Source organism: Myxine glutinosa, chromosome 11, assembly GCF_964187855.1.
Source record: "Myxine glutinosa chromosome 11, kmMyxGlut1.1, whole genome shotgun sequence".
Lineage (NCBI taxonomy): Eukaryota > Metazoa > Chordata > Myxini > Myxiniformes > Myxinidae > Myxine > Myxine glutinosa.
In genome coordinates, this window is record NC_136271.1 from 107,032,628 (window position 1) to 107,047,397 (window position 14,770).

General features: G+C 42.8%; 1 protein-coding gene across 1 annotated transcript in view; it reads left to right on the forward strand.

Annotated features, from left to right (window-relative positions):
- LOC137437024 (complement C3) overlaps positions 1 to 14,770 on the forward strand; it is a 228,461-nt gene that overhangs the window by 136,237 nt on the left and 77,454 nt on the right. The window contains exons 24-25 of the mRNA XM_068131331.2: positions 7,739 to 7,796; positions 7,912 to 7,998. Of these exons, the coding sequence (XP_067987432.2) occupies positions 7,739 to 7,796; positions 7,912 to 7,998 (145 nt within the window). The remainder of the gene's footprint in view (positions 1 to 7,738; positions 7,797 to 7,911; positions 7,999 to 14,770) is intronic.

Here is a 14,770-nt window from a genome sequence, read left to right on the forward strand (position 1 = left end):
ACCAGAAGAGGCCACGGAGAAATCTTTTGGGCAACGCTGCACTGCAGCAACACTACTTGGGCCTTTAATCAGAACGCATACATCATCAGCATAAGCTGTGACCACAAATCTTGAACCACCTACGACTCCCAAATCCTGAGTTATTCGCTGCCTGATGAATGATAAAAGTGGTTCAAAAGCAATTTTATACAGAAGTCCAGAAAGGGGACAACCTTGACGGATACCCCATTGGAAAGGAATGGGGGAACATAAACTGTTGCTTACTTTCATCATGCAGAAGGTGTATAAAAGCTTAACATAGGAGATGAAAGTTTCGCCAAAACCCATCCGCTCCAGAACAGAAAACAAATATGTGTGATCAACATCATAAAAAGCCTTTGTTTGGTCAAGAAACAACAACCCAAAACTGGCACACAAGTACTTATTACAAGAAATAATATCCCTTATCAAAAATATATTATCATAAGTTGACCTTCCTGGTACACAGTAGGTCTGGTCAGGGTGCACAATAGAGCTGATCACAGTTCCCAAACGGTTTGCTAAAACCTTCGACAAAATCTTGTAATCCGCGCACAGTAATGAGACAGGCCACCAGTTCCCGATGAGTTGAGTGTCCCCAGCCTTTGGCAACAGGCACATGACTGCTCTTCTGCAGGAAAGGGGAAGCTTTCCAACATGAAAGCATTCATCAAATACCTCAAGCAGGTCAGGCCCCACAAGGTTCCCAAAAGTCTTATAGAACTCTCCAGGCAACCCATCAATCCCAGAGGCTTTACCATCCTTCAAGCTCCGCATAGCAGTTTCAAGCTCAGCAGCCGAAACTGATGCGTTCATTGTGCATTGCTGGTCCTCCTCAAGTCTCGGAAGCCCAGTAGTCAGCTCCTTCAAGGTCTCATTACTAATGCTCTGGGGGGGAGTACAAGTGTGTATAAAAACCCCTTCAAAACAGACTTGATCTCCTGTTGGGAGGTCACTATTGACCCATTAGTAGCACGTATCCTGTGAATATGTTGTGATTTTTTAACAGAGTTCTCCACAACAACAACAACAACATGCATTTTAAGGCCATTTTCCCTGCGAGAGCGGGGGTTAGCCTTGCGGTCCCCATGACAATCTTCTCCATTTTGCCCTATTTTCTGCATCTCCCCTTGTTAACCCCATTGCCCGCATTTCTTCTTCCACCATCTTTAGCCAAGTCTTTCTCGGTCTTCCCCGTCCTCTACTTCCTTCTACATTCATTTCCATCACTCTTCTCAACCAGTCACTTTCATCCTTCCTCAGCACATGACCAAACCATCTCAACCTGTTCCTCTTCACAGCATCAATCACAGGCTCTATTCCCATCATCTTTCGCAATTCATCATTTGTCTTCCTCTCTCTCAACGATACTCCGCACATCCACCGAACCATTCGCATTTCCACCCTTTCCAGCCTTCGTTGCTGCTCTACATTCATGACCCATGTCTTGCTCCCATAAATCATAACACTTCTCACACATGCAGCATACACCTTTCCCTTCAGCTTCAACGACACTCCCCTCCTCATCAGCACACCACTCAGTTCCCAAAACTTCTTCCATGCACATCTCACAACAAATGATGTTGTGAGAACAATGATGTGATAAACAGAGTTCTCTAAACTAAAAAATTCCTTATTTGGCATATCCAAAGTCGAATAACTCTTTCTCATGTGTACCAAGGTGCCCGCTGCCATACCAAATCAGTCAAGATTGCCTTTTTAGTCCATAACAGCCGGTCACATGTAGTGTCTTTCCCAGCCCCATTAATGTTTTGCTCCAAGGGTGCAATTTCGGCCTTTAATGAATCAATTGAGAGATTTTGCAATTTAGTGGTATGCAGACTATATTGTTGACAGAACGATTTGACCTGACTCTTTGTGAGATCCCACCACAGTCGAAGGTTAGCATGCCCAGATTTGGAGGACCGAATTTTCCCCCACGGCTCGAAAAGCATCTTTGAATTTCATATCATTCAGCAGGTGGGTGTTAAGTGACCAATATGCACTACCACCTGAGGCCAGGGGCAAGTTAAAAACCATTGAAATCAGGTAATGGTCTGTGAAACCAGATGGGAGTATCTGGGTTGTGGCCACCCCATTTAGCATTGGCTTATTCACTTAGAAACTGTCTAGCCTTGCCATTGATATCCTCCCATCATGGCATCTGCACCACGTATAGCACCGTGAAGTTGGATGTTGCAACCTTCATACATCTTTCAAATGATTCGTGATGATGTTCTCCAAAACCTTCGTAGAAGCCGGATGGGGCTCATGACAGGTCCTGTCCACAGAAGGATTGATAGTGCAATTGAAATCGCCAGCAATACAGGTGAATGCAGTTGAATCCAGTCCTTTTACAAAGTCATGCAAAGAACACTCTTCTTTCCATGGGTTCACTCGGTGCATACACGTTCACAATGATGATCTTTTGTGTGTTGCAATAGAATTCCACCGCTATCAGATGTCCCTTATAAAATTCCTTAAAGACAATCTTCTGAGCAGGAATTCTATCACTTAAGGCGATGGCAATGCCAGCTTTGGGGGTGGTAAAACCACTCGACCACCACTGCCCTCGATAAAGTTTACCCCATTCAGCTACCAGGGTGTTCGTATCATGGGTCTCTTGTATCAAGATGATGTCGGCTTTCACTCTCTCCATTTTCTGAACTTTCTGTAAGGGGGTACAACCCCCATTAATATTCAGGGATGCAATACATGTCTCTCGCATTGCCATTCTACAAAGGTAACTCACCATCCGCCTGCAATTCCTTGTTCGCCTTTGTGACCGCTTTTCGAAGACGCTGAAATTGGGCCCCCGAGATTTCCATTGGGTCATTTCTTTGCAGGAGGGGTCTTGCAGCCCTGATGAAAGTTTTCACATCGGGAAAATGATCTTTGATTACAACATGGCATTGCCTAAAGGTCTCGTTGAAGAAACTGATGATGTTTTCCTTTGTTACCTCAATTTGTCCTTCTCCCTGATATAATCGCTCACAGAAACAAGGCTTTGAGCTTCCTCATCCAGCTCCATAACCACATCAACGTTGAAACTCCTTTGTTGTGTGTCAGGTGCTGGCATACCTTCTGTGTCATCAACACTGCAGTCTTCCTGTTGCATCTCCAGGGATACATCTGTCCCACCACTGTTGTCTATTATAGGTCTGTTTAGACCATCACCCTTGGTCGTTACAACCGGATTTGAGCAACAACCATCATCACTCAGCACCCGAGACTGCTCGTTGTCACAATGCACAATGGGTTCATCATCACAACCACTAATGGCGTTTTGGTTTTCTTCAACAAGAGCAAGGGGTGAAGTCCTACTCTCATCTATTTCATCACCACCTTGCTCATCTTGCCAAGAATCGTCAGGATAGTCTGCGATACTGTTTGCCTGTACGAGTATCACTTTGCTACCTTTGTCTTCGATTTCGGCGCTCAAAAAGGTACGTTTTAAGCTCTTCTTAGTCTCGGTGCCTTTCATCAGTACCTCCTCATAAACCATATTTTCTTGAGGTTGTAGCCTCTTGTCCACATCGACTGGATGCTCCGCTGATGCACTGACCTCAGCAACACCGCCACCATTTGCCATGCCCTGGTCTTCCGGTGTGGATCTCTGTACCCCACACGGCTCATTAACGGGGGGCACTGCATCAATCACAGGGTGGGGGGGGGGCCGTCCCAGTTGCTGTAGCGTAGGTCTTCTTGGCGTCTGGACAATACTGCTTTGTGTGTCCATGTGCTCTACATCCGTAGCAGATCAAGGTCTCGGTAGCCATGAAAGTCCTATATTCATGTTCGCCTACTTTAAACGTGTGGGAGGTGTTCAACTGCTTCGCTGCGTCTTTTAGTACAACAAAACAAAACGTCTAAACGATTGTACGTGCTTCATCCTGCCGTTTCTCGTACGTAGAGGAACTCTAATGATTCGAGAGACAGTACCAAACTCACCTAGCTTGTGTAGGATTTCCTCGTAACCTAGAAAAGGCGGAACATTGCTCAGAATGACTTTAACTGCCGGCGTGTCCATCGACACAGGAACAAACAGATCGACTCCCAAAGGTCAAATCGTTCTGCACAACAATGTCGGCCAGACTTACTTGCGAGACAAATACCACAATTTTATGATTCATACGAGACGCGGCACGAATGTTACTCACGTCGATCAAATCCCCAATCGCGAGCAAAATTTACCTCCACCATTTTGCTGACTAGATTAAGGGGGGTAGAGGTCAAAGGTACCTGGATCTCTTCTAACCCCGTTAATTCACCCCAGATCCACTTTCTTGAAATACCAACTTCTTTCCTGGAAGTCCTAGCAGTGTCCATGCATTTTATACCTCTCCCACCCCCCCCCCCCCGCCTTCCCATGCCTCCTCCCCCCCCCCCCCCGCCTTCCCATGCCTCCTCCCCCCCAAGCCCTCTCCCTCCCACGGATCTTCCATTGTCCCTGTTCTCTACTGATGTACTTGTGTGCTTCCCTCTCTCTCCCCATCTTGTCTCCCACTCCCTTTATTGTATGTTTTGTGTGTCCGTGTTTTTTTTTTGTGATTGATGTTAGCTCTTCCACGAGCCTCGATCTTGTATACAAAAAAAAAAAAGAAGTCATCCATTTCAACTCCTTCCGGCAGGACAAGGCACAGCCCAGGCTTACGCAATAAACCCTCATCGGTAACGCGATCGGCAGACCTTTGGCTACTCCTATTAGCCATATCGTCAAAGGAAAAACGAACCGAAAAGTAAATAGATTTATATAATCAAAAAGAAAAAAAATAGATAAATAAATAAATAAATAAAAAATCAACGCACGGTTTAAACCACGTTAGGAAAAAAATGTGGTTTAAACCCTTACCGTGCTGTCTCTCCCTCTCCCTCTCTCTCTGTCTCGTACAGTTTGATAGACAAGACAAGAAGAGGTACACCAAAACTCAAAAGACAAAAGAGAAAAATAGAACGAGGAAAGCAAGACAAACAGCTTGAACCGTCAAACAAAGTTTCGCGATCGCAGGTGCCAAGCAATTAGCACAGTTGTGCAAAGTGGAGAGAGAGAGACAGAGAGAGAGAAAGAGAGACACAGACAGAGAGACAGTTTTCTCAGGATTATATGATATATTCCAAGTGTTTGACCAGTTTGTGATTTTATGAAGCTGTGAAGAGAGGAAAGAAGCTCATGCCTGTCTATCTGAAGGATGGGAAATGTTATGGCAGAGGGTGGAAGTGGAACCATCAGCAAAAAGATAAAGAGGAATGTCAAGAGATTCAGAAAGATCATTGATGAAGATGAGTAGTGGGGTGGCTTAGCCCAAATATTCAAAAGAATTGTGCATTTTGTGAAACAAGCACCAAATTTGGCACAAATGTACATTAATATGTTGCGAACATTTTCAGATATTGGGCCACTTGAAATTCCGTAATTTTTTTTTTCAAATTTTTTCAAATTTCGTAATTTCAAATTTTTCGGGTGACACCGTCACAATTTCGGTCTTCGAGGCCGGCCGATAGGCAAAGTGTGACCGGAAGGGACGAGGTTCTCCTGACCACGTGGCCCTCGATCTGGGAAGCGAGAGGCGTTCCATTAGTGGACGCGCCCCTCACGCCCGACTTTTGGGCGGCCCCGGCAGGCCGTTTGTTTTGACGTTCCGTGACAGGCCCCGCACCCCCACCTCCGGGCCGACCGGAAGCTTGTGCTGAGTACATCATACCTGAACAACTCAGTGAGGCAGAACACAGCAGTGCACACCAGGGTGACCCCTTCAGTGCATAAACCAATTAACCTGTCCACTGCAGGGCATATAGAAATGAAGTTATTTTCTGCATATAATAATAATATAAGTTCAGTTCTATATAACAATTTCTGTTATCACCACTACCACTACAACTACCACTACTACAAGCTTTGTCTGGAATTTTGTGGACTAACAGACAAACAGACATACAGACAAGCTGGGATCAAAACATTACCTCCTTCCACCATTGAGTGTAGAGGTAAACATCATGGAAATTATATCATGCCCTAGATTTAATTCATGCTTACCCGTGTATTTGCTTCACTGGTTCACAAGGTCTTTTGCATACATGTAATTCAGACTCTCGTCTTCATTGCTGACCACACAATGTTCGCAACATATTAATGTACATTTGTGCCAAATTTGGTGCTTGTATCACAAAATGCACAATTCTTTTGAATATTTGGGCTAAGCCGCCCCACTATATCGGCCGGCCTCGAAGACCGAAATTGTGACGGTGTCACCCGAAAAATTTGAAATTACGAAATTTGAAAAAATTTGAAAAAAAAAATTACGGAATTTCAAGTGGCCCAATATCTGAAAATGTTCGCAACATATTAATGTACATTTGTGCCAAATTTGGTGCTTGTATCACAAAATGCACAACAGGTTTGCTATGCTGCTACACTAGAGGAATAGGATGGAGCCTAGAACACTGCATTGGGGCACTCCAGCCTTGGCAGAGGGAGGAGATGAAAATATATTGTTGAGAGCCACACGTTGGCTGTGAGCGTGGAGTCGGCCTTGGATGCCATAGGCAGAGAAAGAGTTTCTTTCTCATATAGACATACCCAATGTGTGTGTGCATGATTTATATTGGCAATGGGAGGTAGAGGATACATCGTTACTTGCATTGGGTAAACCTAATTGTGTATCCTTAGAAATGGCCAATCATGGCAGCATTCTGTGGCAATGCATGCCAATTCTTACCCCAACTTTCATGCATCTACACTTATACCAGCCTGTACTTGTTATTGCAAAACAAATTGAATCACAATCCAAAGTAGAACGGCACTCGATAGAGCGCATACTTCTGCCAAGCTGAACAGTTTACGTTTTGTATCCCACTGATAGGCCAGATCTGGATTCGGACCTGAACCAAAATCTAATTTTGCTCTCGTCACCAAACCAACTCATCCACCAAGTTTTGTCATAATCCATCCAAAACCTTTTTGAAATATCATGCCATATATCGTTTTTCGCCCCATCTCTCAATGGTCAAGAATGAATGAATGAATGATCGTTTTAAGGCCATTTTCCCTGCTAGAGCAGGGGTTGGCCTTGCGGGCCCCATGACAATCATGGTTCCCTATTTGAGGCAATGTTTTTATGGCCGGATGCCCTTCCTGACGCCAACCCTTAGTCGCCTCTTACGATGCGCAGGTATACGGTGTACCTATTCTAAACCGGGGTGCACACCGTGATCATTCATCCCAGCAAGCTGGTACTCAATTTGCCGACCTCGGTAGGATGACAGGCTGAGTCAACCCCCCTGGTGTTAATTCAGCGATCTACCGGATTCGAACCCAGGATCCTAGGATCCCAAGCCGGCACCCTAACCGCTAAGCCAACACCAGGCAATGTTCAAGGTCTCAATGGTCAAGAATCACTTAAAATAATTCTGTATCAGGTCCGTGTTCGGATCCTCACCAAAGTTTAATAATTTCGTCCTTGTCACACACCCAACCTCTCCACCAAATTTCATCCGAATCCGTCTACAACCTTTTCAGATATCCTGTTCACAAAACAGACAGACAGGAGTGAAAACATAACCTCCATCCACCTTCAGTGGCTGAAGTAATACGTAATCATGTTTTACTTGGTTTCCTTTTACTCTCTACATTATGTAATTTTCGACATGACTTTTTATCTTGATTATGACTATTTTGAGAAGTTATTAATACTTGTTTTTGTTTGGTTTGTAAATATTTCAGCCTGAAGGAAATTATGAAGAAATATCTCTCAGTTGGCCCATTCAACCAACGCGTCATGGTATGATGTCCTCTTTCAAAATTATTGCTATAATCAACATTATCCTTACTTTATATGCATTCTGTTGGTATATTATACCTTTATTACCTTGTTTTAATTATTCTTTGCTTCACAGGTGGGAAGCGAGTGATCATCATTAAAAATGAAACACCAAAGAATGTCGTTCCTGGAACAGAGATGTCATCATTCCTGAGTGCTCAAGGTTAGATTCCCCGGATATTAGAGACGTTCAGGTGATATTTGTTAAAGCAGTGCACTTAAGGTTATATTTCTGCAGCCCATTACCTCAACAAGATGCCCTGAAGGCATTCTGAGTTGTAGATACAATGGTGGGTTCAGACAATACTCATATACAACTCATATACTAGATATATATGAAGCCATCCCTACTTTCTTTGAATTAATTGTTATCCCTCAAAAAGACAGGGTTATATCAAACACACACACACACACACACACACACACACACACACACACACACACACACAAACACACACACACACACACACACACACACACACACACAAACACACACACACACACACTGACACACGGATGGCCTGATTGAACTCAACCAGGTGCACAAAGCAACGAGTGTGAGACTAGCTGAGTATGTGAAATGCTCAACAGACTATCGGATGCAATTTATAAACAAACATGAAAACAACAAACCTGAAAGAGTATCTCTAACTCACCTTGAAAATAATTTCCAAAAACATGTGCGAATAGAAGATGCCGCACAGTAAAATGAAACAGCAACAAATACAGCCCCAACAATTGCAAAAAGGAAAAAAGAAATATATAAAAATAAATATCAAGAAATATACATCAACAACTGGGAGAATGACAAAAGAGCAGGAAAATACAAAAATGAGTTGGACAGAGTGGGGATAGACAAAGAAGGCTCATTGGAATGGCTAAGAAGAGGTCAGTTCAACTGGGACGGCGAACTAATCATAATAAATGCCTAAGATCAAGGACACTACACCAATGGATTAAAAAAGATTGTGGGACTGAGCCAGACAGACAAGTGTAGATTCTGCAAGACAGAAACAGAGAGTACTAGTCAACTGCTCTCGGGATGCAAAAAACTATTCTCAGAACAACTTTACACACAACGGCACAACAAAGTATGCAAAGTGATTTATTGCCATATCTGCAAAAACTTCAACATCCCAGTACCAGAAAAATTATGGAAACATGAACCAAGGGCATTCTTTGAAAATGAGGATGTCATACTCACGTACGACCTGACGATTCCATCGAGTGTGAACATAGAAAACAAAGCATTGCGTCCGGACATTGTACTCAGGGACAAAAAGGAAAAGGCAGCATTGATGATTGAGATATCAGTACCAGTGATTTTTGGCCTAAACAATGCAGAAATCAAGAAAATGACCAAATAGCAGGATCTCAAAAATGAGGTCAAGAAATCTTGGAAGATGAAGAGCATAGAAATTGTACCAGTGATAATTTGAGCACCAGGAATTATCACAGAGATATTAAAAAAACATCCCTGGGAATATTATCACAAATGAACTACAACTGGAGGCAATCCGGGGTTCAGTAACGATCCTGAAAAGAGCACTTGGAACAAAACTCTGAAAAAGTTAAACAGTTTGGTCCATGAACTGTTATCCCTTTCCAACGCGGAGATGGATACTTTGGGTCCCGGGAGGACTCCGTTCTACCTCCTGAAACCCGCAAATGGAGATAACAACCAAGAACACACAGTGTCTTTTCTAAGGATAACCATTATTCAAGGAAGGATGCAGGGATGGTTTCACATAGTCATTCTTGTTATCATCCCTCCCTTGTTTACATACTTTTTGGAGTAACATTCCTACATTCCTTTACATTAAAAAAAATGTTTAGCTCACTGGGAAAGAAGTTCAGGGAAGCTTATGTGATGGCACGTCCTCCATCCGTCAGTCCGTTCGTCCATAAACACTTGAAACTTCTTCTCCGAAACCGCTGCTGGGTTTGCGACCAAATTTGGCATGAATGATATTTGTTATGTTATGACTAAAGTGTGTTCATGGCATTAAAAAAAATTCAGGGTCCAAGGGGATTTACCAGGGGGTCAAAGAGGGTACAGGTTTGACCCCCCAAATATATATTTGCTTTCTTCACTGAAACTATACACACTATTTCGATGAAACCTGCCCACAACCTTCACCACCCGTGCTGTACCAAAGTTTGTTCACGGCATTAAAAATAAAATCTGCACCTTCAGTGGGTTATAGGGGGTTGCCCCCCAAAATAGGTATTTCCTTTCTTCTCAGAAACTACACACACAATTCCAATGAAACTTAACCACAACCTTCATCACCCATGTTGTACCAAAGGTTGTTCACGGCATTAAAAAAAAATCTGCCCCTTTGGGGTCTATGGGGAGGGGCGGGGTGGGGGTTCCCCCCAAAATAGGTATTTGCTTTCTTCTCAAAAACTACACATGCAATTCTGATTAAACTTGACCGCAACCTTAATCACCCGTGTTGTACCAAAGTTTGTTCCTGGCATTTAAAAAATCGGGTCTAAGGTGGTTTATGGGGGTGCTTGCCCCTCAAAATAGGTATACAGTATTATGCTTTTTCCTCAGAACCTACACACATAATTTCGATGAAACTTCACCACAACCTTCATCATCCGTGATGTACCAATGTTTGTTCAAGGCATTGGAAAAATTGGGGTCTGAGAAGGTACATGGGGTGGGAGGGAAGGAGGTTCCCCCACCCAAAATAGGTATTTTTTTGTTTTTTGTTTAAAGTCTTATGAATATGTTAGTATGATTCTACATGCTGCCCTCTCTTGTAGCAACCATTGAAATTGGTTGAAAATACCTTAAGTCATGCAGTATACTGTTTATTCTACCAGGTGAGCACCAGGGGTATTGCCGTTATGTTTATTACTTGTTTCTTTACTCCTTATAAATATATATGTATATAAAAAATGTTCCACGACTGATTACGTCCTCCGCCGAAGGTGGATGGAGGTTATGTTTTCACCCCTGTCTGTTTGTTACTTGCCGATAAAAATTCCGGCAAGTATGTTGTTCCGTTGGTTTGTCTGTCTGGCTGTCTGTTTGTCTGTGCGCAGCACTACGTCTACACCGTTGCACGTGGAATCGCCAAACTTTACACACATATTTGTCTTGCCCTGGAATAGACTGTGAACAATTGATGACGTAATCGGTCACGTGGTTCGGCCGCCATCTTGGAAAAACCGAAAAATTTGCACCTCTATATCTCTGAAAGTTCTGAATAGAAAAAATTGAGACATGGCTCATTGTAAACAACTCTCCATGGGAAATAAAATATGTTAATGAGAATGTCATCGGTCACGTGGTTCGGCCGCCATCTTGGAAAAACCGAAAGAAATTGCACCTCTATATCTCCGAAAGTGCTGAATCGAAAAAATTGAGACATGGCTCATTGTAAAGAACTCTCTATTGGGAATAAAATATGTTAATGATGATGTCATCGGTCACGTGGTTCGGCCGCCATCTTGGAAAAACGGAAAAACTTTGCACCTCTATATCTCCGAAAGTGCTGAATAGAAAAAATTGAGACATGGCTCATTGTAAAGAACTCTCCATGTGGAATAAAATATGTTAATGATGATGTCATACGTGCCTCCATTATGACGTCATAATTCGACAAGTACAAAACTTCATCCGATCAAGATGAAATTTATTGAGCATCATCAAGGAATAAATTAGTTTAGAAAACAAATAATGATGACGTCATCGGTCACGTGGTTCCGCCGCTATATTTGTCCAAAATGGCCGATAAAAAGTACATTCCGGCAAGTCCTCAGTCTCTGACCGATTTTTCCTCTGTTTGTCTGTTTGTCTGTTGGTCTGTCTGTGCGTAGCACTATGTCTACACCATTGCACGTAAAATCACCAATCTTTACACACATATTTGTCTTGCCCTGAAATAGACTGTGCCCAATTGATGACGTCATCGGTCACGTGGTTCGACCGCCATCTTGGAAAAACCGAAAAACTTTGCACCTCTATATCTCCGAAAGTGCTGAATAGAAAAAATTGAGACATGGCTCATTATAAAAAAAACTCTCCATGGGGAATAAAATATGCTGATGATGATGTCATCGGTCACGTGGTTCGGTCGCCATCTTGGAAAAAACGAAAACATTTGCACTTCTATATCTCCGAAAGTGCTGAATAGAAAAAATTGAGACATGGCTCATTGTAAAGATCTCTCCATGGGGAATAAAATATGTTAATGATGATGTCATTGGTCACGTGGTTCGGCCACCATCTTGGAAAACCCGAAAAACTTTGCACCTCTATATCTCCGAAAGTGCTGAATTGAAAAAATTGAGACATGGCTCCTTGTAAAGAACTCTCCATGGGGAATAAAACATTTTTAATGATGCTGTCATAGGTGCCTCCATTATGACGTCATAATTCGACAAGTACAAAACTTCATCCGATCAAGATGAAATTTCTTGAGCATCATCAAGGAATAAATTAGTTTAGAAAACAAATAATGATGACGTCATCGGTCACGTGGTTCGGCCGCCATATATGTCCAAAATGGCCGATAAAAAAAGGACCTTCTGGCAAGTCCTCGGTCTCTGATCGATTTTTCATTTGTTTGTTTGTCTGTCTGAAAGGATATCTCAAGAAGTTGTGGATGGATTCATACGAAATTTGGCAGAGAGGTTGTGTCCATGACAAGGGGGAAATTATTAGATTCTGGTGAAGATCCGGATTCGGAAACGGCTACTAGAATTTTTTTAGTGATTCTTCACCATTGAGAGATCGGGCTAAAACTGATACGTTTTATTTAAAACTTTAAAACTGATACTGATATCAGTTTAAAACTGATACGCACGATGTCTCAAAACGTTATAGATGGATTTGGACGAAACTTGGTGGACAGGTTGTGTGTGTGACAAGGAAGAATCGATTCGATCTTGGTGAAAATCTGAATATGGATTCAGATGAGAATTATATATGAGAATTATATGAGGATTATTTAATTTTTAAGTGATTCTTCACCATTGAGAGATCGGGTGAAAAGCGATATATAACATCCTATTTAAAAAAAAGTTATGGACGAGTTATTACTAAACTTGGTGGACGAATTGGTTAGGTGACAAGAACAAGCCGATTAGATTTTGGTTCAGGTCCGAATCCAGATCCAGCCTTTCAGTAGGCTACAAAACAAACTATTCAGCCTGGTGGAGGTACAGTCACGTGAAAAAGTAAGTACACCCCATATAAAGTTTTGACTTTTTCAACATATTTCAACATACAGCTATTTGATCTTCATTTCAACAATATTGATAGATAAAGGTGATATAATATAACAACTATCATGAAACATTTACATTTTGTAGTCCATTGTATAATTTAAATAAACATAAATGCAAATTCCACATGTGGAAAAAGTAAGTACACCCTTGGCTCTAATAGGTGGTATTGCCCCCTTTGGCAGAAACAACCTCAAGTAGGCGTTTCTTATAACTGTCTACCAGTCTCTGACATCGACTGGGAGAAATTTTTGCCCACTCCTACATGCAGAATTCTTTCAGCTGTGCGATGTTTGAGGGGTTTCTTGCATGCACAGCTCATTTCAAATCCCCCCACAACATCTCGATGGGATTTAGATCCGGGCTTTGACTTGGTCATTCCAGAACCCTCCATTTCTTTTATTTCAGCCATTCCTTGGTGGATTTACTGGTATGTTTAGGGTCATTGTCATGTTGCAAGGTCCACCTTTGGTTGAGCTTCAACTTTCAGACAGATGGCCTCACATTATCCTCAAGCACCCTCTGGTACAATGAAGAATTCATAGTGGATTCTATGATGGTGAGCTGCCCAGGCCCTGATGCAGCAAAGCTGCCCCAAACCATAATATTTCCACCACCATGCTTTACAGTTGGTATCAGGTTCTTGTGGTAAAATACTGTCTTTGGTTTTCGCCAAACATGTCTTCTGGTACTGTGGCCAAATAGCTCTACTTTTGACTCATCTGTCCAGAGCACATTGTTCCAGAAGTGCTGGTCTTTGCCTAGGTGTTCATTGGCAAACTTTAGTGTTGCCCTGATGTTCTTTCTGGACAGCAAACGTTTCCTCCTGGCACACCTCCCATGTAGATCAAATTTGTACAGCCTCTTTCTAATGGTAGACTCGTGCACTTTGACATCAACAGTGGCAAGAGCTACCTGTAGGTCCCGTGATGACATTCTGTGGTTCTTAGAGACTTCTTTCAGCATATTGCGGTCTGCACTCGAGCTGAACTTGCAGGGGCGGCCTGGCCTGAACAAGTTGTAGTCAGGGCCCTTAGGGATATTTTGGGGCCGTTTCGTTCAAATTCTTCCAAAAGCACCAAATTTGGCCCAGATGTTGCCCATGCCATACTCTTTCGATTTTTGACGGGCGCCGAAATGGGCGCCCCCTCCCCCCCCCCCCGGGGGGCCCATATTGGCGAAATACTAAATGGCCGCCACCCGGATTAGAGGAAAATCAGTTAAATCAGTCGAGTTAAAGTCGAGTCGAATCAGTTAAAGTCGAGGTTTTTGTCAAACCTCGACTCTGATTCTGCAACTGGACCAGACGGCATCAGCCCACGGGTCCTAAAATCCTGCTCTGCCGCTCTATCTCACCCTCTCTCTGTTCTTTTCACCCTATCTTTTGCTCAAGGTCATCTGCCAGCATCCTGGAAATCAGCAAACATTACCGCTTTACACAAAAAAGGTGCAAAAACAGATCCTTGCAACTACAGACCAATCAGCCTGCTCCCAATTATCAGCAAAGTCATGGAATCCATCATTGCTTCGGATATGAAATCTTTCCTCTTCTCCAATGGCTTGATCTCTGATCATCAATTTGGTTTCAGACCAGGTCACTCTACTCTGGACATGCTGCTTCTGCTGTCTCAACAATGGATGGAGGTCCTCAATGCCAAACAGGAAATCAGAGCTGTCTCCCTTGACAT